The sequence below is a fragment of the Scleropages formosus genome, chromosome 23 (genome assembly GCF_900964775.1).
Source record: "Scleropages formosus chromosome 23, fSclFor1.1, whole genome shotgun sequence".
Classification (NCBI taxonomy): Eukaryota; Metazoa; Chordata; class Actinopteri; order Osteoglossiformes; family Osteoglossidae; genus Scleropages; species Scleropages formosus.
In genome coordinates this window covers 15678285-15704679 of record NC_041828.1, presented here as the reverse complement: position 1 = coordinate 15704679, position 26395 = coordinate 15678285, and the positions used below count along the sequence as shown (strand labels likewise).

The 26395-nt window shown below is 40.1% G+C and overlaps 1 protein-coding gene across 3 annotated transcripts; it reads left to right on the top strand.

Annotated features, from left to right (window-relative positions):
* The first annotated feature begins 4460 nt into the window (after window positions 1-4460).
* On the top strand, window positions 4461-25750 carry kcng2 (potassium voltage-gated channel, subfamily G, member 2). 3 transcript variants are annotated; one of them, XM_018727107.2, is made up of 4 exons: window positions 11712-11977; window positions 16909-17770; window positions 24055-24922; window positions 25729-25750. In XM_018727107.2, the coding sequence occupies exons 2-3, from the start codon at window positions 17003-17005 to the stop codon at window positions 24907-24909; spliced, it is 1623 nt and encodes a 540-aa protein (XP_018582623.1). In that variant the 5' UTR covers window positions 11712-11977; window positions 16909-17002; the 3' UTR covers window positions 24910-24922; window positions 25729-25750. The 3 variants fall into 3 exon arrangements, with proteins under 3 accessions (XP_018582624.1, XP_018582623.1, XP_018582622.1); XM_018727108.2 differs by lacking the exons at window positions 11712-11977; window positions 25729-25750 and adding an exon at window positions 4461-4597 and having other exon boundaries at window positions 24055-25056; XM_018727106.2 differs by lacking the exon at window positions 25729-25750 and having other exon boundaries at window positions 24055-25056.
* Window positions 25751-26395: the final 645 nt, after the last annotated feature.

The following is a 26395-nucleotide window of genomic DNA, read 5'->3' as shown; positions in this document are numbered from 1 at the left end:
TGCTAATTTTGTAGTCTTCTTACAGTTTTACCAAAAAAAAATCTCCTCCTCAATATATTGCTGGGGATATTAACTAAGGTAGCATTAGAGAGAACCATCCTGCCCATACTTTCTTCAAGAGTACTTGTAATGTAGGTTTTTAATACTATCATTTGGGAAGTCTTGAGTTAATAAAGATTGTCTATGCTTTACTGTGATTTATTATGCTCATAAGGTTATTAACTCCCTGAGACATGTTCTCATTACAATTATATTGATTTGTGTGACACGTAGGTAGGGGATCAGGCAGTGTCATACGATGCAAGTTGCCCCATGGGTGCACTTTTGCCAGCTCCAATATGCATGTACTCTATTAATGCTGTAGAGGTGTTAGGTTCTGTGTGAATCATTCATGCACCAGGCCATGAGACACTAAAATTAATAAAAGCATGTAGCAAGTAAGTTTCTATATTTCAAACTGCTTGTCCTTTTTTTTTTTTTTTTTTTTTTAAATAATTTACCAACTCATTGATTTATGGGAAATGACTTTTATGGTGATGGCACAGCAGGCTTGGCCAGGTCCTGCTCTCTGGTGGGTTGGGGGTTCAAGTCCCACTTGTGGTGCCTTGCGAAGGACTGGCGTCCCATCCTGGGTGCGTCCCCCTCCCCCTCCGGCCTTGCGCACTGTATTGCCGGGTTAGGCTGCGGTTTGCGTCAACCCCGCTCGGGCTAGGCTGTTTCAGCATCTGTTGTCTGTAGTTTGAAGCACTAACAGCAAATGTGCATTGGGTATCTTTACATACATGTTACTCATTGGAACCTTCTTAAAAATATTTCACATTTATCACGTTTTCAGGTGATGATTTACATTGTGGTCATGTAAAGATCTGTAGGAAATTAATTTATGGCTGCATTTAAATATACTTATTAAATACTGATGAAGCAGCAGAACCAATGAAAAACAATAATACTGTGGTCAACTACAGGCTAGTTACATTAAACTGCCTTGTTACCTTGCAGACAAAACTGGAACCAGAAATATAACTCAGTTTCTTTGTAAATCCAATGTCACCAATAAGTTACAAACAATACAAGCTTAATATTCCCATTCCTTGTATTATTTACAGGTTAGAGCCTAAAAAATCCTCTAATTTATAATTAAAAACAAAAGACATTGTAAGACTAATTCTGTAGGCTAGTAATTCCATTGCACTGCCTTGTCACCTTGCAAACTAAAAAAATGTGGCCTAGAAGCATATTCATAAAATTTTATAATTTAAAATTTGTAATTGAAAATGGCAGCATGGTGGCATAGCGAGTAGCACTGCTGTCTCACAGCACGTGGGTGGTGCGGGAGGATGTGGGTTTGATCCCCACTCAGTCTGTGTGGAGTTTGCATGTTCTCCCTGTATCTGCATGGGTTTCCTCCCACAGTCCAAAGACACGCTGTTCAGGTTCCCCCATAGTGTGTGTGTTCCACTGATGTATGGATGAGTAACCCAGTGTAAGTAGTGTATCTAGCAGTGTAAGTCACCTTGGTGAATAAGGTGTGTGGGCTGATAACACTACATAGAATTTGTTGGAAGTCTCTTTTCTCCAAAACATCTGCTAAATAAATAAATGTAATGTAAATAAATAAATGGTAAATTTAGTAATTTGAATGTTAACAACATGAGGAGCCAGTGCACTTATGTGACTCTTGTGAAGTTACATACCTTCCCATTTGAAGTGTTGGAACTCCTACAGACCCGTGTTCCCCATTCACTTGAGATGCATTATGGAGAGTGCACATGGCACAACGTGTCACCGACTACCTAGTGAAGGACAAGATCAAAAAGGAGATACGTGACATTCCCCCTGTAACAACCATCCTCAATGACTGTGGCATGCGTTTCTTGCATATATACAGAAGGTGGAGACCAAAACTGAAGCACCTTGTGATATGTGATTATGCTGTTTGTAGGTTATTACAGAAGCCAAAGGTTCATTATTTATATAATGACCATATAGCAAAAGCGGATGACACGTAGCTTAAAGACAATGCATCATCATATTGAAATGCGAACTCCACCTTGCAGCATCATTTTAAGTCTAAATAGTTTGCACCATATATCTGTACATACCAGACAACAGTTCTACATACTAGGTTATATACCGTATATTTATTTAGATTTACAACAGTGCTTTCTCTATTTTAAGCACAGTGCCAGGACAGAATACCATTTTTCACTGTCAGATTATAATAAAAAAAGATTATGAATTGTTTTTGTTGAGTCTGATACAGATGCAGTGCAATTTCTTTATTATGTTAGCAGGTCACAGTATAGCTGTGACTGGAGTTGCAGTGCCATGTCTGAGGATAATTGTAGAGTTATGGCTAGACTCCCGGACCGGAGCAAACAAGCAACACAGGTAAAGGCCATTCTGACAAGTGTGTGTGTGTGTGTGTGTGTGTGTGTGTGTGTCTTGGCCTGAGCACCAATATGAAATGAATCAAGCTAATGAAAATAGTGTCATGTAGGAACGAGGACATTTCTCGGCCATCACGTAAATTAAATCACAGTATTGTCATTCTGCGGATTTGATACCGTGCAGGTCTGTACTGCGATTTGAATTATTAAAGCTGCTGCTCTCTCTACCTGTCAGTGCACTCGACACACGATTCGAGACTTACTTTCCTCCACCACTCCATGTTTGGTCTTTCAGCCTTACATTTACATTTATTCATTTAGCAGATGCTTTTTCTCCAAAGCGATGTACATCTCAGCAAAAATACAATTTGTGCATTACATTAGGAGAAAGTTGCAGACGTGATTAAGTAAACCTAGTTTTTCTTTCCACTTGAAGCACCGATGTTCATCACTCGAGTAGGTGCATAAAACACAGGGTAGATAACGTAAACAAACACAAAACTTCTAAATTTTCATTGAACAGGTACATGCTGCAATTAAATTCCCAAATTTCTGCTTCCAAAATCTCTGTGTAGACATTTAACATTACATGAACATGACTGGACTTCATTTTGATTTGATTTATTAGTACCCATAATAATTATTCCTAATCACCGTTTTTATTCTTGTTAACATCTCCAGTGCAATGGAGGAAAGAGTAATTGAGTCGTCATTTGCGTAAAGGAAGAGAAACAAACTCTTCCTTTCAATTGAGAAATACAGGAAAAAGGTTGACCAGGAAAAGCAGCTGTCTAGAGTGACTCACAACCTGTCAATCACACGTGTTCCTCCTCCACTTGTTCATTTCCTAGTCAAGAAGGCCTTCAGTAGCAAACAAATCAGCATCTTTCACCCCCTCCCCCCATCAACCTCCCACTAGGACCCCCCATGATGGATACGTCATAATGCACTGAAAGTAGCAATTTATTACTGCAGTGACATTTCTAAAGGAACGTGGATGAAAAGGAGATATGTTCATGTGTCAAAGCCACATCACACTGTTAATTCAAATTGAGCACTTTGTTCAAATACATGGGAACATTATCTAAAAATGATTCATTATCTAACAATGATTTAATGGTTTTAAATGGCATAATGGTTTGGACGGTTTGCTGCAATACGCTCCCTTTGTGAGAATGCCTCTCCTTAAGTGCAATCCACTGTGAATGAATAACAGTTACAAAAGGAAAATAAAAGCCATTTGTGTGAATGTTTATCTGCAACTTGCCAGTGTGTGTGCGCATGCATCTGTCTTTAGCCAAGCAAATAGTAATAAAGCTGATGTAGTTTGTCTGTACAATTACTTTGATCCTAAACACACTAAAGGAAAATTGAAGTGCCAGCACAGGAAAAAAGTTAATAATTTTCATGAGTTTTAAAATGTAAAGAAGGATGGAAACAACCATGTTTAAGAACTAATTATCTTTTCATGCATATTTATTTAGGTCAAGTATGATGTAATTATTGAAATAATTAGATTTTGTTCTTTTCCTCATTGGAAACACTAATAAAGTGTTCTGGATTCACTTGTACAGATAATGCGATGCTATTCTTATTATATTCAATTCTATTACGTCATTGTAAACTCAAACCAAATTCCGTTCGAGGATCGGTACATATAGGCAAAAGACAAACTAAGTTTTATGTCATTTTAAAATGTTTTCTAGCATGTTTAAACATTGAAAATAATTGCATTTTTGGTTGCACTATTTGTGCAGCTTCTTGCAGAAGCAGAGTGTTTGGACAGATGATACAAATATATATAAGTCAACAATAATTAGTAAAGGGGGGGGGTGTGGTGGCGGCGCAGTGGGTTGGACCGCAGTCCAGCTCTCCGGTGGGTCTGGGGTTCGAGTCCCGCTTGGGGTGCCTTGCGACGGACTGGCGTCCCGTCCTGGGTGCGTCCCCTCCCCCTCCGGCCTTACGCCTTGTGTTACCGGGTAGGCTCCGGTTCCCCGCGACCCCGTATGGGACAAGCGGTTCTGAAAGTGTGTGTGTGTGTGTGTGTAATTAGTAAAGGTGACACTTTGTATAGACACTGAACCTCTGGTAATGGAACATCATGTCTACATTCATTTCAGAGCTCTTTCAAAGAGGACAGACAAACAGGAGTGGAATCAGATGCTACAGAAGACTGAAGTCATGTGCGTGAAAAGAGCAGAGAGGAGGTAAAGACTTTGTATTTTACCAGTGCTCTTGATGTTGTTTCCCCATGGTGTGGTATACCTGCACGCTACACACACAGCACACTTATACTCACCTATATGTTAACACCCCACAAACTACACATGCCACACTCCATACACATCTCTCACACCCTACACACCACACACAACCAGCTCACCATAGATACACTGCCATCCCACACACCCTACAAAACCCATACACAAGACAACCCTTTGGTGATGCAGGAGCCAGGCTTAAGAAATTCTCTTTTGCTTCATTGCCATAACGATAGGGATGTTATGAACGGAGGAGAACACCCAAATGGCTCCAGTTAAATGTCTCCACTTGACATCAGGCCACATTGCCACCCAGCTGCTGTGCTGTCACCTTTGTTTATAGCTTACACACAGTACCCATTTTAAGACCAGGATCTTTTACGAAGTAATTCAGGGTAAGTACCTCACTCAAGGGACCTGTCCTTATTTTTATTTTCTCCTGCATAAAGGCGCATTTTAGTGCAGAAGCAAACCTGAATCAAAACCTGTGCCTCGCACTTCTCAAAATACAAAAATGCCATTAACTTTGGGGTAGATGCAACAATCCAGATTTTCCCTGTAATTGCAATATAAAACAAGTAAGATATTAAGTTACTTATAACAACAGTTGGTTTGTATGAGTCCTGAGACAAACTGAGTAGTACAGTTTTGCAGTTATTGAAATGAGATGCAGTACAAGATGGTCAATGAGAGTTCCACTGTAGCACTCCTCTGGAGGATAATCCTTTGTTTTGGCTTCATTTGAAATACTTGCATTCCTCTCTTCTCGTTACCACATTGATCCCTTAACAGAATCGATAACTGCCACTGGGTGCACACATCATTAGTACAGTGGGGAAAAAAAATAACTGTGGTTCCTTTTAAAGACATTTATTTTCACTTTTCTTAATTACATGCTGCTTGTTACCCTTGTGTATAGGTTAGATGGATGGTGGGATGGTAATTACACTGGACATTTATTTTTAATTAAAATGGAATTATGGCAAAATACCAAGTGTGTTGTGATAGGAAATTGTGTGGGTTATCAAATGATGTTTGTATGTGTGCATGAACAGACCATGGCAAGACTGCAAGAATAGAATTACTCACAAATCCTTGTTCACTACTTGAGGATATTGCCGCTTATTATTTATCTTAAGATACCACACGAGCTTCCTGGTTTACAAATGTGCATAAGATTATCACAATATGAAATTATTTTGGCGGGCATTATAAGTCCTCAAGCACTCAGTGCTCACTATAATGTTTCTCTGGGAATATCGAAAGAAAAGCTGGCAAAAAACAGTAAGAACAAAAAAGATTTTTTTTTTTGTACATGAATATTCTTTGATTATGTTTAGACTATTCATATGAGCAGTGCTTTGAGTGTATTGAGTCATGTAGTTCTATATAATCACCAGTTTGCATGACCAGCTGTCAATCAGAAACACATTACGTCTTGCAAAGACATAATTAGCCAGTTATGTGATGCATGTTATGTAAACGGGGCGTGCAGCCACTTTAGAGAGAAACAAAAACATATCAAGACTTCCTTTTCTGCAGTGCATTGTACACGTTCCCTTAATGAATGTTCCGCTTCAAGACATCTTAACCAAACTTCACTGATGCACTGGATGCAGGAATAACTCTCATTCCCAGGTGATCGGTCATAGGGAAGCAGAGAATTTCAGAGTAGCTCTCACGTTGGTCCAACACGTGTCTCGCACACTTATACACGCTTGCCAGTATTCAGCGGAGGATTACTGGCCACTTTTAAATGCAAACTAACAATCAGAAATGAAAAACCCTTCTTACAAATAGAAAGGCAGATACATAGTGTATGTTGGTGTCTATCTGTCCTTGCATCTTTACCCATTTTTAATGTGGTAAAGAGTAAGTGCTCAAGTGTTGAACTGCACGCAGCTACCGCCAGACTCCAAGGGTAAACATAAAACTTGGCAGTCTTATGAAGATATGAGTCGAATATTCACTAACATAGTTCTCGTGGTACATGAAAGACGCGAGTTGTAAGTCCTCGATTCATTTAACTAATAAAACTAAAATTGGGAGATGTATACATGGCTCCAATATGCTCCACTAATTTAATCCCCCTCAAACATGCAATGCGATACCCCAAGGCACACGGCAGCAGCTGCTTACTGAGACAAAGGTCTAGGAGTACGCACACAGTGGCACCAGCTCAATACCAGAGCCACAAAATGCAATAACCCAGCAAAAGCTTATTCCATGTGGGAGAGTCGGTCCACTTCTGCAAATCCCATCAGCGCAAAGGAAGAAACCGAACTGCCCTTTAATTTCATTACTGTGCTGTAAACCTCAGTCCCAGGGAAAATGCGTGAGGCAGGCACTCTTTCACCCCTTTGATGGCGCCTGGCTGGGGAAGGGAAGACACTCCTTGAAAGGTGGATTTTAAGTGGATTCAAAGTTCTGTTCTTGGTGTGTCAGCACACCTTCCATGTGTGTCAGCGGGGGGGGAAGACACGCCGAATATGAGGTACATTGGAGACGGACGGTGGCATACTGGTAAAGACCGGACTAATTCTGTGTCACCCCCATTATTTACGTTAAAACTTCTGCAGCCCTAATTTCAAAGTTCTTTATTTCAAGTAATTACAGTAAATATCTAATTCTGTAAATAAGTGTGCATTTCTAAGCTTACAAGTTCTAGACAGTGGCATCTGCGAAGCAGATTCAGCAATTTTATACATTGCTGTTGAACTTGCAATTTTAGAATATAACTTTTATTTGAAAGTAATTACTATGGTAATTTAGGGTACTTTTTCACACAGCCTGAAGTACAGATGCACTTAGTTCCTGAAAAAGTAACGGAAAGAACATAATAAGAGAGATAATGAAAGCAATATGCAGACGTAAATGTTACAGAGGTCTAAGGTAATAAAATAATATGATGCACTAAACAACAACAAACACTAAGAGCTTCCCCACAAGAGTTTTACTCCAGCAATAACGAAGAACAGGGCCCTAACATTGCAATACCACCAGTACATTTCCCGAGATAATGCCAAATATTTTTCAGTATAAATTTCCATTCTGCTATACAACTCCACATTATTAGCCATTTTCCTGCTTCGATTTCCTAATAAATAATATTACCTTTGAACTGAAATTAGGAGATTGTTTCTTTTTACTCTGTAAAAACATTTATCTATTTTAGTCATGGTATGAATTTGGTACATTACAGAGTAGTGTGATCTGGCCCATAATGATGTGCCTTCTTGAGCAGCAGCTGAGCTGTGGCATATTCGGCTTAGAACAAGTGGTCCAGATTTATCACTGAAGAAGAATGTAAATAAAATGTGCTTCACTTAAACACCAGTAACATGCAGGAACCCCTTTGCACCAGGTCTAACCAACACACATAGTCTGAAACCGCTTGTCTCAAGCGGGGTCGCGGTGAACCGGAGCCTAACCCGGCAACACAGGGTGTAAGGCTTGGGGGGGGCAGGACGGGACGCCAGTCCATCGCAAGGCACCCCAAGCGGGACTCGAACCCCAGACCTGCCAGAGAGCAGGCCCCGGCCAAACCCGCTGCTCCACCACACCCCACCAGGTCTAACCCTTGCATGGAAAAAGGCATTTGAGCAGAAATTCTCCTCTTTCAGCATGCAAGTGAGAGGTTTTGTAATATAAATAGGAGTTCTTGTCCAGCCAGCTTTCTGTGAAAAATATTATCCCATCAAAAGATCTTGCAAGGATGTGTAATAAAAGGAAAAAAATGCTAAATTGCCTGTTACTGGTCCAGTACAGATTTCTGCTGTGACTTCTGATAATTATGTAACCCTAAAGGTTCAAATGTAGAACTACAGCCACTGCTTTGTCATTCCTAGGTGATGCTGGACTATCTACAGCACGAGTGGGCTTTGATCCTGGGTCATTTAAGAGGGAGGGAAAAAGTTACAGCTGCTAGTCACCTGCTTTTTTACCTTCCCAGTTAAACTAAATGATTAAAAGTCAGATCAGAACAGAGGGAATGAAGATTCACACAGCCCAGGTAAAAGAAAGACAGACTAAAAGCCTCTAAGACTCTACTGATAGACAGCTGCACTTAGAAATGAAAGTGAACATGAAGTCCAACGTGAACACTGAGTTGCACTTTAACACACGGAGAAAAGAGTTTGCTAAAAAGCCTCGGTCTTCCTGCAAACTTCTGGCTCCGTGTTCATTGATTACTTCACCATTAAGAACAGGGCTAATTAGAGATCAATCATCAGCACCTGATGTATATCTTAACTGGCATAAGGGCCTAATGGCAAGGAGAAGGTTAGGTGGCTGCTATCCTACTGCATTTACAGTGCACTTACTGAAGGTGAAATTAAACCAATATTAAATTTTAATAATATGCTACACAAATATATATACACATCACTTGGAAACACTAAATGAATGCTGTCGATACATCACTTTTTGCAGGCAAAGGTCAAACAAATATAAGGTAATGGAAGAAAGATCAATGAGTTGAGCATTTCCTGCATCAAACTGAAGCCCTTTAGTCAACCTGCTCTGAATTAATTATGCACATATATAACATCATCCTGAAAAGGCACAAAAAATCCATTACACAAAACATTAACAACTGCAAAAAAAAAAAAAAAAGTGTTTCACCTCTGCATGATGAGGAGTTTCAACCAAAATTCTTGGCCACTTTATTATTGTTAAAGTCACTGTCCCAATTTGTAATTAGGGTAGCTAATTGTAATAAGGGCAACTTGTAGTTTACTACCTTTGTATTCAAATCTTGCAAGTTTGAATCTGGCTTCCAGCTGTACCCTTGAGCAAGGTACTTACCCTAAAAAACTGCTCCAGTAAAAATTACCCAGCGGTATAAATGGGTAAATAATTGTAAGTAGCTGAACCCTTTAAGAAGGAAATTGTCAGTTAAAATAAAAAAATATATATATTGTAAATAAGGTTACAGCTTGTCCATCCAGTATCTGACAGTATCAGATAAATGTAAATTTGGCTGCATCCTTGCTGTTGGGTGCATAAAGTCACAATTATGCCTTGCTGGTACACATGCAAAGCAACAGGGCTAAACTGTAAAAGAATAAACACCACATGGATTTACTTCTTTTCAATACCTTTGTTAGAATTTGACAAAGTCTGTCTTATTCACAGTTACAACAACAAAAGAAGGGAGAATAGGACTATTTTACAAATACAATTATACTGGAAATTTAAGTTATCCACTAACTTAAAGAAAACCAAAATCTATTATACAATATAGTCACACCTGTTGGTTACCATCTCTCATTTTCAGTGAAATTAAATTTATTTTATTTCCTAATCAGCTGTTATATTACTGAACATGTACACATATATAAAAATGTAATATTTTGGGAATTCTGCCTGTGTATTTGGTATTCAGGCTATATCGGCGTTAACACCTCCGAACACAAACAACATTGTGTCAACACTGAAAGTGAAACATTCTGGATATATAGTGGGGGTGCTTTTTTTAATTGCAAAATTTTTGGAGTAGGGAGTTTCTAAGACCTCTAGCTTTTCCATTGTTTATTTTCCTTTGATGTTGTGAAACATGCTAAATGTTTACAATAAGGAGGGATTATGATGAAGTATGGACTTAAAAAATGTTTCATTTTAACCAACTTGTGTAGCAGTCATTCAGGTGTCAGTTATAAACACCCAATTTGCTTAATAAGAAGTTAAAACATGAATAAATCTGAATCACTGAATATAATTTTCCCTGTAAAGTGAGCTATTATAACTTTTAATGAGTATGATATCGTTAATACATTATTCCATTTTGTTGTATCTGGTAAAACAAACTGGGCATTACCAAAGAAAGCTGTTGCATGGGCCTATGTATTTATATTTACATTTTGTTTTATAGTGTTAGTGCCACAGGCTGCTCTAGAAGTCATGTTTCTTTGGATAGGGCTTCGTATCTCCTGCTAACAAGTTAGTCAGCACACTTCAGCACGACACAGCAACACAAGATCATCCTCAACATCACCAACACCATCTTCAATGGAACACAAAACCAAAACGTAGCATAACCTTCCACGCAATACAAAACCATCTTCAAGACAACACACCATCTTCAACGCAACAGAAAACATCCTCAACACAACACAACAGAAAACCACCGTCAACACAACACAACAGCATCTTCAACGTGAAAACCATCAAGACAGCACACCGTCTTCAATGTAACCATTTTCAACACAATGTAACCTTCAATACAAAACCAACCTGAACAGCCATTTAACATTATGCTAGTATTATTATTATTAATAATAATATTTCATGATGCTAGTGACTTCAAAAACCAAGTCTCTGAAATGTACAGTAGTTATGACCAACCTACTGGTCCAGACTAAAATGTTCAACATCAGTCAAATCGGTCCTAAGCCTAAGGACTCGCTCTTGACTTGATCATCTTTAAGTAAATAAATGTAAACTCAAGTTTTGTGCTGTCTGTCGCGAAAACGAAGCTTTACAGCCCATATTGCATTGATTTTTGGAGAAACAGTACTTTTCACTCCAGTCCTTAGATCGCTGACAACAGTTATGTATTGCATCATTAATAATTTATTAAGAAATAGTGACGCAGAATTAAGCTGCACGTCTAACTAGTGAAAGCAGAGTCAAATCAACGAATGCATCTCAAACTTGTGGTGCCTGGGTGGACTAATCACGTGAAATCTCGTAGAAGACACGAAAGGGGTCGTGTGCTGGACCGTGGACCGGACAGAGCTGCAATAGAATAGATCCATAAACGTTCCGTTTTTTCAGCACGTGTTCATCACCGATTAAGTTTTAATTTTTTTCCCCCACCTGGTGGACTCTCTCTAACGTCCTTCTCGTGTATTAACCAGTTTTTCCTCTTCACGTCTATTCTGGATCTGTGCCTAACCCCTCTCTCTCTCTCTCTGTGTGTGTGTGTGTAAATGTACACACACACTTGACACGATCAGAGCCCATCCGACAGTCTGCGAGAATCATCACCCACCCGAAACCCTTCACAAAATCATGGTTCGTTCCTCGTTCGAAACTACCCGCTCGCGCTCGTGTTTGCGCGCGCAGGGGCTAGTCAGAACTCCGGAGGACCGTTAAAAACGGAGGGGGGCGGAAATCAGCGCGGCTCCTGAGGGGAGCACGTGACGGCACCTGGGCTCGAGGACACCTGGAATTCGGCGCGAAAGAAAGCGGTCCTGGCTGCAACGATGAAAACGGAGACCTGAGAGGAATGGGATAAAAAAAGTGATTGTTTCATACTGTTATTACTATCCATATTGCTGTTGAGAAGTGAGTGTTCTACTAATGGACAGAAGTCGGTCACAGGTAGGTAGGACGCTTTTCTAACAAGTCCATAGTAGCCAGCAGGGATATGCTGTCTGTTCAACTTCAGCTTGTGACGGGTTTTCATTTGATAATGTTTTTAGTAGGATATTTTATGAATGAACTTAACGATGCACGGGTAAATCGATAAAATATTGACTTTGCGCACGTAGTGGATGTGCAGTTGTTTTTTTCGTCAGCTTTTCAGATGAACGAAGCAATGCATACGTTTCAGCAGTAGTCTAGTAGACAGTCTCCTATGTGCAATATATTATGTGCTGAAAAAAATTCTCCCGTCTTTTTCATAATATCGTTTTCTTATTTGTTACATATTTTTATAGCATTTTGCCTGATTGATAAACGTTTTTAATCTGTGCAGTCGACTGGTTGATAGAGAATAATAAATTCACGTCATACGTATGATACGGTGGAGCTCGGCGGCTTCTCGGCTAGGGTTAGAACTTTAAAACGCGTGTAAGTAGTAATTAATCTTTCACATCGATTTAAACAATCATGTCTACGGATGGCTTTTGTAGTTCGAAGAAAGTATTCATCAATCCCTCATCACAGCTGGTCATAACTTCATTTTCCGAACGGTTTCATTAATATTTGTGAACACTCGAGAACGTCGGCGCGCGCGATGCTTCCGCGTGCGCTGCATCTTCGGCTGTCCGCCCTGTTGAACACCGCCGACCAGCGTCGCCGAAGTAAACTTTTCAGATCGGTTTGTCCGCTTACCTGTAACTAAACCAGGTAAAACGAACACGGATAAAACGAAACGCGTCGTGTTAAAACGTTCTTTTGGCCGTTACTTTGAATTATGTCTCAGTACATTCTGTGTAGGTCCGCTCGAGCTTCCCGCTCCTACACCACCTGAAGCGCGTGGACGCCGGGTCCCCGTGAACTAGAACTCGTGTCACTCGTTGGATAAAGGCATCTAGAGACTGATCGCTGACACCAGATCAGACTGACCGTCGACAATACACACATAAATAAACCACTGATATATTTTATGTACGTTTATATTCAGTTATTTAGCAGAACCTTTTTCCCTCCAGTCAGTGGCGTCAATGTAAATTTATTTATTTAGCAGACCCTTTCTCCAAAGCGACTTCCGATAAACTCTATGTAGTGTTCTCAGCCCACACACCTTATCTACCAAGGTGATTTACACTGCTAGCTACACTGCTTACGATGGGTCACTCGTCCATACATCCATAATCGGAGTACACCATAGCGATACGCCGGCAATGGCAGACGTAAACGCAAAATGACCACTGGAATCCACAGATTAACTGCCAACATGATGAACATCTACACAGACTAACCACTGACACCTGGTCAGATTAACAAAGTAACAAACAGACAAAATGACCATCGGAACGCACCCAAATTGACCACGGATATCCGCACAGACTAACCACGTACATGTACAGTGATAAAACAGTAACGAACCGCTGAGATCCCCAGATACTAATCACCGAAACCCACAAGGATTAACCACCCACATCCGTTCAAATTAACCAGCGAAATATCTCCTTCATCGCACCCTGACGCACCATGAAAACTAAGTTTTCTTCAGCAGCTGCACAAAAACGCGTACAAAATATTACCGATAAAATATGAATGAGCTATGGAATCTGTAAGGACCGCTTTTCTACGTGTATCTTTTCTTCTTTTCATTTCACTGCCTCTCTCTGTTCGCCTGAAACTGAAAATTCGCGTTATGTAAGACTGAACTCCACTTGTCTGGCTTACTTATTAATTTTTATTGCGCTATGGAGATTGAGATCTTTAAATATTTAAGGAGTAGTAGTCTGTTTCTCGTCTCATTAGAGAGAGTTTCTGTCTCAGTAAGTACCTCTAATGTTAGGAGTTAAGAATGACCTTATCTCAGTCAGTCAGTCAGTCACTTAACAGTGTTCTCCCTTTTACTTCAAAAACAAATGTGTGAGCAAACAGCGCCGTTATTCGCTTTGCTGCTCACAATGGAAAGTTTAGTTCTCTTCAAATTCAGTTTTTTAACTTCATTTACCATTTGCTAAATAGTCTTGACCGATTTCACTGGGCTTGGGCTTTTCACTGAGGCAGAAAAAGGAGTTCATACCTTTATTGTAAAAATAAGTCATATTTCCAAATGTTGTCAGTTTTGGCTACATTGTAGTTCATGTCTAAATGTCAAACTCCACAAAATTAGCTTTTTTATTAGCTTTATTTTATTTTCTATAAATGCATCACAGATGAGGAAAAGAACATTCCACCCTATAGGTACAGTAAGTTTAATTCTCTGTTGAAGTGATCTGTATATCATCATGTAGGTTATAAGGCGTGTCTTTGGAGCCCTCGCATTATACAGAGTTTATTTAACAAAAGACTGAGAGCAATTAAAATTTCTCTTTTGCGTCTCGTAAACGTGTTTGCATGCTTTCGGCACAGATTTATTCCTTAGGTTAAGTAAAGCAACCTATTTTTGTAAATAATATGGATGGTCTTATTTGGCTATTTGATCATACTGTATTTTACTCTATAAGCTCATTGATAGGTGATTATTAGGCATAGGTTTAAAGAGAAAGATGGAAACAAAACAAGTAAATAATTGTAGGCAGCTTAACATTTTAAGTCACTTTGGAGAAAAAGATCAGTTAAATGAGTTAATGTAATGTAAATTTAAAACATGCCTTACTCTGGTGTTCATATTTCTGGCAGAACCAACACTTTAATTTAAAGGTTAGGTATAATAACTGATTTGTAAAGCAAGTTAAAATGTGGTGTTCTGTGGACAGAAGTACAAAGGCAGATAATTGTATCTATATCTTGGAAAATACTCAGCATGAGTCCTTCAGTTTTTTGTTCTTTTGTAATGCATTAAGTAATTGGTTTCATTTAATGAATGGTTCCCAGAGTACAATTACGACGCAATGGCAGAGTTAGAGGTAAAGCAATTAATAATAATAATAATGATGATTAATAACCCTCTAATGTAACAAACATGAAATTCAATTGTAAGACTTTTGTATAATTCAAAAATGGGAAAATTCAATTTGTGTTCTATTCCATATCATCTCAACATATTATGCTGCTAATTTGAGGTTTAAAAAAAAAAAAAAAAAAACTCCTTTGTTTTAGTTACGTATTGTCATAACTTGCTTTTGTTAACTGGAACAATTCCATACTCTGAACAGCTAAAACACAGCTGAAAGGACATTTGCCGAGCTGGCATTTTTAGGTGTCGGGGGAACAAAATAAGGGTGCCATGACTGAGCTTAGTGGAGCAATCCAATGACACATGTTATGCATTTTAAATATGACTGATTGATACTGATGTGTAATGTCAGAAAGTGTTTGCTTTTAGACACCCATTTGCAATTCCTCTTCCATGCATACAAATTAGTCCCGGGACAAAAATAGTGCATTCTTTCTCTCACTGTGCCACAGCAGTAAATTGCATTCAAAGTCAAATTATTCTCCTGAATCCGAATAAGGCTCACTCCATGTCCTTGTTAGCCCATCATCAACATCCATTAGACCTACTGCCTTGAGCCTGAAGTTGATTTTATACAATGCGGCTCAGTGCTAATCAAAATAAATCATACTTAGTGAGAAACCCACCTGCCCACTAATGGGAGAACCATTTGTAAAGAGGATGGCAGAAATCACACAACTCTTAGCGTTGTGGTTTGAGGTGTTGTCTTTGGACCTAAAAGTTGGAGTTTTGAATCTCGCCTCTGGTTGTAGTACCAATGAGCAAGGTACTTACCCTAAATTGCTCCAGTAAAATTACCCAGCTGTATAAATGAGTAAATAATTGTAAGTACCTTAACGTTGTAAGGCACTTTGGAGAAAAGTGTCAGCTAAATGTAAACCCCATTTTGCACATCACCCAATTAACTTTGCTCAGTTCTTATGTCCTCTTTAGTACCAGAAAAATATGTTTTCACCCACAGAGGGCCAAACCCAACAGAAGTGGTACTGAGTCTGGGTTCCAGAAAAGGGGCCTCTCCAGTCTGATTCTGATTCTGTCTAATCTAAGCTTCCCCTCTCAGTGTTCATCTCTGCAATGGAACACAGCTTTTATCCTTACAATAACTGGCTGTGAGCCTTCTTTATCAGCGCTATGCATCACCGAGTCTGCCTGCAAATTATATATATAGCTTTTGTCTTTAAAATGTCATGGTATTGCCTTTTATGCAGTGTTTCATATTTCAGCAAAATTAATTAAACCAACATTAACACTGATTTCAGTTGACAGTTAAAGTGAATTTCCTTTGTTAAAGGCATGAGACTGAGTCAGAGCAGACAAGACTAGGGAGTGCAAGAGGTAGAACTGTTTGCTTTGTTCAGTATTACAGTCTGTCTGTGCTATATAAATGTTTACATTATCAAATTGTTTTTTATACACATACCCAGTGGCTTATCGCAGTGAGCACCAACACTGATAAAGTGTACTGCTGTTGTGTACACTAGCTTTTTTTTGGCAAATTTCTATATTCTATTGTTGAATTGGCATAGGTTATATCAAATTACTGAACATTGCTTAAAAGTGCTTTAAACACAAACATCTCATTTGGAGATTTAGTCATGCATTAAAAAGAGAAACTGCATTCCTCAGCACCAGGGTCCAGGCCACTGTCTGACACTTAATTCACTGCACCTTGAGATTTCTAGCAATAAATTTTAACTGGCCTCTAAGGAACCTGTCTTGACAGCTTTAAACAAATCGGAATATCAGATTAAGAGCTGTCAAAACCAGGCAAGCATGTATAAGTCCAACACATTCATTTACATACAAATTGAGATGATAAGCACAACTATGTGCTTTTTTCTCTAGGGTATAAAAGTAAGCTTTGCTGTGCATTGTGTCTGTAATTAAGCCAAGGGTAATTTAAAGTCTGTGTAGATGATAAACTCCCCACCTGGGCTCTTTTTTTCCTCAGGTAACAGGATTCCTACTGAGAAGGAATCTTCCTTGCTGTGCATACGATCAGAGAGACATCTTTGCCTGACTGAGGGGGACCTCAGGCTGCACCCATGTATCAGGAGGTGGCCTTTCTCGCTGGCAGCACAGAGCGCCAGTTCACCACCTTCCACCTGAACCCTCTGGAGAACATCCATGAGATCACCACAAACAAAGGAGTCTTCTATAAGAGAGCCAGGCTCCTAAAGCAGAAAGAGGACCTGTTTCATCTGCCCCACATGGGAGATGGCTACAGCAGTGCTGCCATCATCAATGTGGGGGGCATCAAATACCGCATCCCGTGGACCACACTGGAAGAGTTCCCACTTACCCGTCTGGGCAAACTAAAGAGTTGCCACAATCACGAGGAGATCATGGACATCTGCGATGATTATGATATCAGCTGCAACGAGTTCTTCTTCGACCGCAACCCCAGTGCCTTCCGCACCATTGTGACTTTCCTGGCTGCAGGCAAGCTGCGTCTGCTGCGTGAGATGTGCGCGCTGTCTTTCCAGGAGGAGCTGCTCTATTGGGGTGTGGAGGAGGCTAACCTGGACTGGTGCTGTTTGCGCAAACTGCGCCTACGGCAAGAGGAGCAGCGTGAGGCTCAGCGGCAGGATGGTGGCCTGGTCTCTCCACCCAGTGAAGAGCCTCCTCCCGGTCCCTTCCCTGATGAGGGTCGCATGGCAGGCTGCATGCGCAGGCTGAGGGACATGGTGGAGAACCCGCATTCTGGCCTCCCTGGAAAAATCTTTGCTTGCCTGTCTGTCATCTTCGTGGCCATCACAGCTGTTACACTCTGCATCAGCACCATGCCAGACTTGCGGGCTGAGGAAGAGAGAGTAAGTTCCAATTTTATTTTTAAATATGTTGTCTTATTCACCCATATCGATAACACTTACTGAGCCATAGGTTGCCATAAAAGTTCAAGTCTGTTTTATCTACCTGACAGATAATGGAATTTCACACTCACATTCAAATTTAATTTCAGTTTTGGCCTTTTTTTCCCATTCTGAGCCCCCAAACAGTGAAAAATGTCAATTTACATGTTTTACTTTGATCACAAAACTGGAAAAAAATAAAAAAAGACCAAGTTGGATTTTTATAGCTCATTACAGATAAAAACCCAAAGAAACTTCAAATTACTTTCTTACTGCCAGCCTGAAGTACGATTGTTGGAGGAAAAGCTTGGTGTGCTAAGAAGTATTACTTGACACGTTGTGGGTGTATACATCGGCGTGATGAGCCTTTCACACCTCAAGTGTGGAAGTTTGGCCTGATATGCATAACCTACTTACAGCCCACCCCAGTTCTATTCTGTTGATTGCAGTGTAATTTTAATGAAATTAAACTAGAAAATCAGTGTCATCTTATTTATAGCTTTACTTACGCAAGCTGATGAAGGTAGATCCAGACACCAAGACGTTTTTGCTCAGTAAAAGGAGGGACTTCAGGTGGTGTTTTTAGGGTGTCAAATTTCCTGATAATATTCAAACTTTCCTGGTTTTAACTGACATATACAGTGCTGCTTGAAAGTATGTAAATCCCTTGCATCCCTTAGTTTTATCATGAAGTTATTTAATGAGCAGCAGCTTTTCCTCATCTGACATAGTAGATGTGTAACGACCAACTCCATATGGTGGTTGAGAGGAACTCATGCGTAGTAGAAAAACAGTGGAGGTGCAAAAATAAGTGAACTCGAACTTGCATTCATTAAAGCAAACAGGTAAGTAGAATCAGGTGTGTAAATCATATTTATATGTTTAAGATTTAAATTTATGTTTTCAAGTTTAATATTTTATACAAGAATAATGACAATACCTATAGAGTTCACCCTTTCAAGTAGCGCTGTAGATAACAAAAAGCTACATTAGCTTTAGTTTCAGTCCACACTATAATAATGGAAGTTGATATTTAAAATTACACTGATCTTACAAGTAGTTAAACCCAAGAATTCAATCTAGCACTTTATGACAATATGTTCCTTATCAATCTTATTGAATGCATAAATAATATTTAGCTATGGAGAATTATACTACTTGTTTACAAGTATTTTTTTTACATCAGTGGTTCAGAATTAAGTTGTAAACAATTTTGCAAAGTGAAGTGTTTTTCTTGCCACACTAGCATACACCTCACAAAACATGAATTCTCATTAAAGGCAATAAAGTTGTAGCAATAAAATAAATGACAGAAGGAAAACTCTGGGCCCTCTGCATAAAGTGTTCATCTGTAACAGAAAGAAACATGAGACATTAATAATCTTCAAAAGGGAACATTTTTATACTGCATTACTTCAATTCATACATGATCTGTTAGGGTAACTGAATTCAGATGTGTCATAATGGCCAGAGATTAAAGTTCACAAATGTCTTTGGTCACTGGATTGTTGGAAGGTTCTGTCCAAAGCCCAAAAGTGTCTCTCACTTTTTAGTTATGCCAAGAAAACATTTAATTCCAATTTTAATTGGCTATATGTGCAGGTCTAATTAAAGGTGTTGAGTTCCTTTTTTTTTTTCCCCCTTTCTTTCATGCGAAGTGATGATATTGTTGTTGCAAGTTTGGCTGAGTCATGCTAAATTAATTTTGCATATTTTGTTTTTAAAGGTATGTTTTGTTTTTAAACATTTTCCTCTCCAGAGGACACAAGTGCAGTAACCTCGTAAGTGTCCTCATTCGCAGTGGAAAATCTGAGAGTTGTTACTACAGGAAATAAACTCAAAGAGGAATTACTGTTTAACTGTATTGGAAGATTGAAATTAACTTTATTGAAATGGTCAGCATGGGAGTTGGTTGGGAGGAATTTGTAGGGCAGGGCACAAACACTAACTGATTACTGTGCATCAGATGTACTTGTGAGGGGATCTTAAGAAAACACAATAGAGCACTTCTGTCAGTCAGTTTTCAACACATCTCAGGAAGCACGGACAGGCTGGAGCTGACCAAGCAGAAAGGGCCCTTGTCTGTCTTATTAGGAAGATAACAAGCAGTTCAACTACAAATGATAGCCTTTAATACGAATCTTAAGAGAAGTGGAGAACAGCTAGGGGAATGAGAACTCGGTCACTTTAATTAGGCTGCAAAAACTTTCGCCTTTTCATTTTGTAGCATTCCTCAAAGTTAATGAAGACCCCATAATTGATAATGATGGTAGTAGGTAAGGTTCCTGGACTCAACAAACAGCCCCAAATTGAGACCTTTACATTCACTGAATTAGTAACTGAGATTAAAGGTTGAGTTTATCTTTGTAACATTTATAAGGTTGTGCGTTTCACCTTAAGCAGGTTGTCATTTCCATTTTTAAGTATTTCATATTTTTCACAAATGCTTACTGCAGAAAGCGAAATGTAGTTGAAATTCTGTCAAACCTGATATGCATTGTATATGTCCTGATTATATTTTAGCATTTCAATTATTTTTCTGTCAGTGATAGCACTGTCAGGTATCATTGCATATTAATATAACATTACTTCATGAATTGCAAATTGAAAAAGTAACAAAAAGCATTGCTAAATATTTAACTACTGAAATAATTTATGAGAAAAAATGCTGCTTTACAGCAGTGTGAAATATCCATGATAATAAGGATGGGTTTTTATGCTGAATAGGTTTCTTTGAGGATGGGAGGGTTACTTAGTGTTTGTTCAAATCATTCTCAGTTAAATTGTAAAAAGAGGGAATGGGAGGAGCCTGAAAAACAGAACTAACTCAAACTCCCAAAACATTGTTAATGATGGGAAGCATGATGAAGTTTACAAGTCTTACAAAAATCCTTGTGGTTTGGCAACTGTGAACTGGTATCCTTGTCCTGCAGATACTCTGAATAAACCTCTGCACTCCAAGTAAAACCCTGCAGTCGTGACCAGTCATGCAGGCCTACATCAGGGAGGGAGATTGTTACTCCATGTTTCATTTACAGAGACTGAAATATGGACTGAGAGGAACATTTCGAATTTTGTACTTAGTCCATAGGAGTTCAGCACCCTTAACTAACAGCTGAGGTTCTTTTGGTTGAAACTCGGATGTCAGATCCCATGTTTTGACCTTCGCTGGGTGCTGTGTATGGAAACAATGGACCATGGTGGCCTAGTGGCTGGGAAGCAGTACTTTGTCCAGGTCCCCTGTGAATCATCCCAGATTCTGCCAATCACAGCCTTGGTTGATGTCTCAAAGTAATTGAAGGGCTGGCAAGCTAGGAATTAAATCTCATGCTAAAAGGCATCCTTCAGTGGTTTTCTTTTTGGACTTGTCATGCAGTAGAAGTTACGTCTTAGTCGTGTTTCAGACATCAGGGTACTTTGATGCACTTTGTGCACAAGCTTTATCTTGTAAAATGCCCATTTCAGTTGTCAAAGAATGAACATCTTTTTGATAAATGTAACTGCACACCTACAAAGCCTGATGAATCTTTCTCTCTCTCTCTCTCACACACACACACACACACACACACACACACACACACCTACAACCGCTTGTCCCAAACGGGGTTCGGCCAAACCACCGCACCTCCCTAAAATAACCAACCAATGTCAACAATCGCTTTGTCCCAAGCAGGGTCACGGTGAGCCGGAGCCTTACCCGGCAACACAGGGTGCAAGGTCAAAGGGGGAGGGAACACACCCAGGACAGGATGCCAGTCTGTTGCAAGGCACCCCAAATGGGGCTCGAACCCCAGATCTGCCACACAGTGGGCACCGGCAAAACCCACCATGCCCCCCCGATGAATAACATTTAAATAAATTAAAATAATTTAAATACACACATACATACATTGACTGAAACCACTTGTCCCAAGCAGGGTCATGGTGAGCCATAGCCTCACCCAGCAACACAGGCCACAAGACTTTAGAGGGAGGGGATACACCCAGGACGGGACGCCAGTCCATCGCAAGGCACCCCAAGCAGGACTCGAACCCCGACCTGCCAGAGAGCAGGACCCGGCCAAGCCCGCTGTGCCACCGCACCCCTGTGTAATTTAAATATCAAGAGTAAAATGCATTTTAAGGGGTGGGGGGGGGAAGAAGAAAAAAAAAAAAATAAATAAATGATGTGTTGCAGGAGACTTTGCTGGAATTGTTGCTATGGTTATGGTGTTCTGGGGCAAGTTGGGCCCAGTTGTGGTCTTGTGTTGAGGTGGTTTGATCACTGCAGTGATGAGAAGGACAATGGAGTAAACTCCAGGGAACTGGACATGGGGAAAGTATGTGTGTTACAGTTTTGGTCAGAACCCTTCCCTGCAATAGCATCAGGGTCTTCTGTCTTAGTGAAATTTATAACAGGACTGTAAAAGCAGGAGTTGATTCCAAACAGATTAATGATAAAAACAGCTTTTTTTTTTTTAGGGGGTGGGAAATTTAAATTAATACCTTCAAGTGAATGGCCTGCTGATTTAATTACCTTTGTGATAAGCTCCAACAAGCATGAAGGCATTAAAAGTGCACATTCTGGAAGCTTTTTTCAGCTGCTGCATGACTGCAATTAGCACAATGCTGTAGCAATCCTGTTTAATGCCTTTTAACTTAGTTTGCTTGGATGTTACTTAAACCTCTGACAGTTTGTGTTTTCCCACATTTGCACACAGAATGTGCTCTCTTTATGTCGCATCACTGAGGCTGCTTAGATAGAACTCATCCCACAGTATGGACCAGTACTTGTGACCTGATAGCTGACAAGCCATCAACTGCTCATTTTTCCCAGCTAACAGCACCCGGAAACCCTGGCACCAGTGTTCCAGGACCATTGTTTGATTCACAAAGAAAGTCAGTGTAAAACATCTGAATTGCTGCCTATAGCACCTGCGTTACACAACCAAGATTGCTGTCCAGTTTTCATAAAATAAGCACCATATGCTGTGTTATGGAAACAGTTTACACCAATTCAAGATCACTTTGCTTCTATGGGGTGATTTTGTTTGCAGTCTGAACCAGCTGCATTATGAAAAAAGAGGAGTACAAAAGGTAAAAAGAAACTAAATTGGTTGCAGAACTCCTATCTAGAACAAATCAGATGGTAGAAGTATGTGTAGAAGCAGTGCAGTCCTTCCAACAGCCTCACAGGACTGTCTACACCTCTGCCAGTCCCTTTCTTCCTCAGACATTTCAGAATTCTGAATAATGTCAAGAATTACAAATGCAGCTTTTCCTCTAGGAATGTGATCCTTTTCATTTTTGACCTGAAATACATAATTGATTTTGTGCTTCTGACAAAACTCTTATTTTTACCAATATATTCTTGTCTCTTTGAATAAATCCAAATCATGAGATATACACATGAAAAGAATGTTACTTCAGAGTTCTTGATTCAATCTATTAGACAAACATCACGCTCTGCTTCTGAGAACAAACTAGTTTGGAAAACATCAGCCTGTATCCTTCTAAACAAATAAAGATGAGTATAGAAGAACAGAACTGGAAAAAGTTCTAAATGCCATACAGATTATTATGTAGTATGCTCATCAGCAACTTCACATTTTGAACCTGTTCCAGAGAAGCAAACAAATAGAAATGAAGAGATATGGCTTGTTCCTGATCCTACGATTCCCTGCCACAAGTGTCCGGTGTGCATCTCAAAGTCACACACTTCTAGCCTGACTTGTGCATTTAATGTAACATGGAATAATCACTTTTAATTATGTCTTCAAATATTTGAGCACATTTGCTTCTGTAAAAGATTAATTACACAGTAAACTTTGAGATATGGTGGTGTCACAAAAGTTAATGAAAGAATTTGTAAATTAGTAACAGTTGGCTTCATCCCCCCAGATTTCAAGGATGGGGGGAGCAAAAGACATTTAACTTAATGAAGTTCATGAATAACCACTCCAGTGAAATTTAAGAGGAATTAATATTTGTCTGAAGCAAACTTGCATAGCCTGCACAATTTGTACATGTGACACTGGGTGTTTTAACATTGAGAGGAACTATTTTCCTGAGTTATTACTTGAACTTGGGTACTTAATTAAACTTAAACACCTCCTTAAGGGATCATAAAGACTGTGTGTTTGGTCCTTGAATGAAAACATACTTGCATTCCAGGACTTTGGTTAGACAGCAGTGAAAAGAAGCAGGAAGTGAGGTCTCCCTGTGAGAGATGTTCCTTACCGTGCCGTCTGTGTCCAATCTGCCAGGGCGAGTGTTCCCAGAGGTGCTACAACATCTTTGTGCTGGAGACGGTTTGTGTCGCCTGGTTCTCCCTGGAGTTCCTGCTGCGCTTCATCCAGACACAGAGCAAGTGCCTCTTCCTGCGCACACCCCTCAACATCATCGACGTGGTGGCCATCTTGCCCTACTACATCACGCTCATTGTGGACTCCCTGTCAGCCGGCGAGAGGCCCGCTGGCTCAGGCAACAACTACTTAGAGAAGGTGGGCCTGGTGCTCCGGGTTCTGCGAGCGCTGCGAATCTTTTACGTGATGAGGTTAGCACGCCACTCTCTGGGCCTTCAGACACTGGGGCTGACAGTGCGCCGCTGCACCCGCGAGTTTGGCCTTCTGCTGCTCTTCCTGTGCGTGGCCATGGCTCTCTTCTCCCCACTCGTCTTCCTGGCCGAGAGCGAGATGGGCGCCAAGCAGGAGTTCACCAGCATCCCCGGGAGTTACTGGTGGGCCGTCATCTCCATGACGACAGTGGGCTATGGCGACATGGTGCCTCGTAGCATCCCTGGCCAGGTGGTAGCACTCAGCAGTATCCTGAGCGGGATCCTCCTCATGGCCTTCCCTGTTACCTCCATCTTCCACACATTCTCACGCTCTTACCTGGAGCTAAAAGAGGAGCAGAGCCGGGCGTCCCGGCAGAAGCCCGACTCGCAGGACAGCACCAAGTCGCAGAACAGCGAAGACTCACAGGAGACGGACAGCTCCTTCCCCGCCATCATTGAGGCCGTTTCACACAGAAAGTCCATTGCCATGGCAACACAGAGGGCAATGGAGAGCAGGAAGTCATTAAAGACCGAATCAAGGACCTACTCAGAAGACCTCCACTGACCTCCAACTTGAGGTATGAAGTTACAGTAGTGTTGGATGTGTGCAAATATGAACCGATTCCTTGAACCACATAGGAAAACTTTTTCTCAAGGTACTTTTTCAAACCAGCTGCTCCATTATTCATACAGACATACAAAGCAGAGTGAAAGCAGCAATGTTTCTATGAAGAGTACGGTCTGTGCAGTTGCACAACATTGTGGAAGGAGAGGTTCCAATGAGAAAAACAGTTCTCTGAAATGCTATACATGTGACAAGTCTATTAAGATCTGAATTTTACTAAAATGTACATTTATCTGCAATAAGAAACTTCTGTAAATTAAACATTTATATGTTTATGATTTCCATAGACTCAGGTTCAGCTGTTTTTAATGAGATGTAATGAAATGTGAAAAATGTCTGGGTGATTTGATGTGCACATTATTAAAATTTACTTTGACACCAAAGCACCATTTAGCATCCCCGTTCTAAGCACAGCTAAAATCACTACAGTACACAGCATAATTCACATTAACAACCCAAAAAAGTTGTGTTGAAATCTCAAATTCATTATTCATTTCCACTCTTTCAATATGCATTATTAATTATAGAGGAGACCTATTGCCTCCCACTGGAGTGTTGTTAGTTTCATCCTGTGAATGAGCAGAAGAGTTTCAAAATATTTAAGTAAACAGGATGCTGGGAAATCTGTATGAAAAGATCTCGCAAATTGCTACTCTGCAAGCAGACCTGAAGGTGGTCTGTTAAAGTTGAATGTTATTCAGTGTGATCACATCCAAGGGTCTCTGCTGCTTCCAACAAAAATGTCACCCTCTCTTTCAGGTCTCTCACCTGCCATGCAACACATCTCAGAAAATGACACCTGTGATGAGCAAAGTGTTTTGGAGTAATTAAAAGGGAAAAAAATTCATTTAAAAAATGCTGTAATAGAAAGGTCAGGTGTAGCAGAGTTATCTTTTGCTTATCACTCAAAATTAGAATCTTGTTTTTCCATATTTAAAAGGTTCTAAAGGCAGAAATGAAAAGAACTGCATTCTGGAGAGAAGCAACCATGAACATATGTGGGAAGAGCAGCCTGTATTTCCTGACCCTCTGCAGAACTCAAGTCCCACTAAAACTGCAGCAGTTCCTCCATTGAATATAACATCCTCTCACATCTAATGAGCTGAATCTAGAAACTGTAAAACTCTTCAGAGAGCTGTTAATTTAACAAACCTGCCTTTTTTATCTCCTTTTTGTGCAGGATTTCTTGTATAGCATGACACAGAGCACAGGTATTCCTACAGAAAAATATGAGCAACTCAAAGAGCTCGTGTGTCACAAGACGCATCATTTTAACACAGAGTTAGAATGGTAAAGTAGTATTTACAAAGGACTGATACAAGACTCCCAAAGGCCTCAGACATGGAAAAGTAAACAAGTTTTACAGCAGGAAAAAGTCTCCTTTTGTCCTCTGTTGAGAATCTGTGTCAGGAACAAACATGTTCCC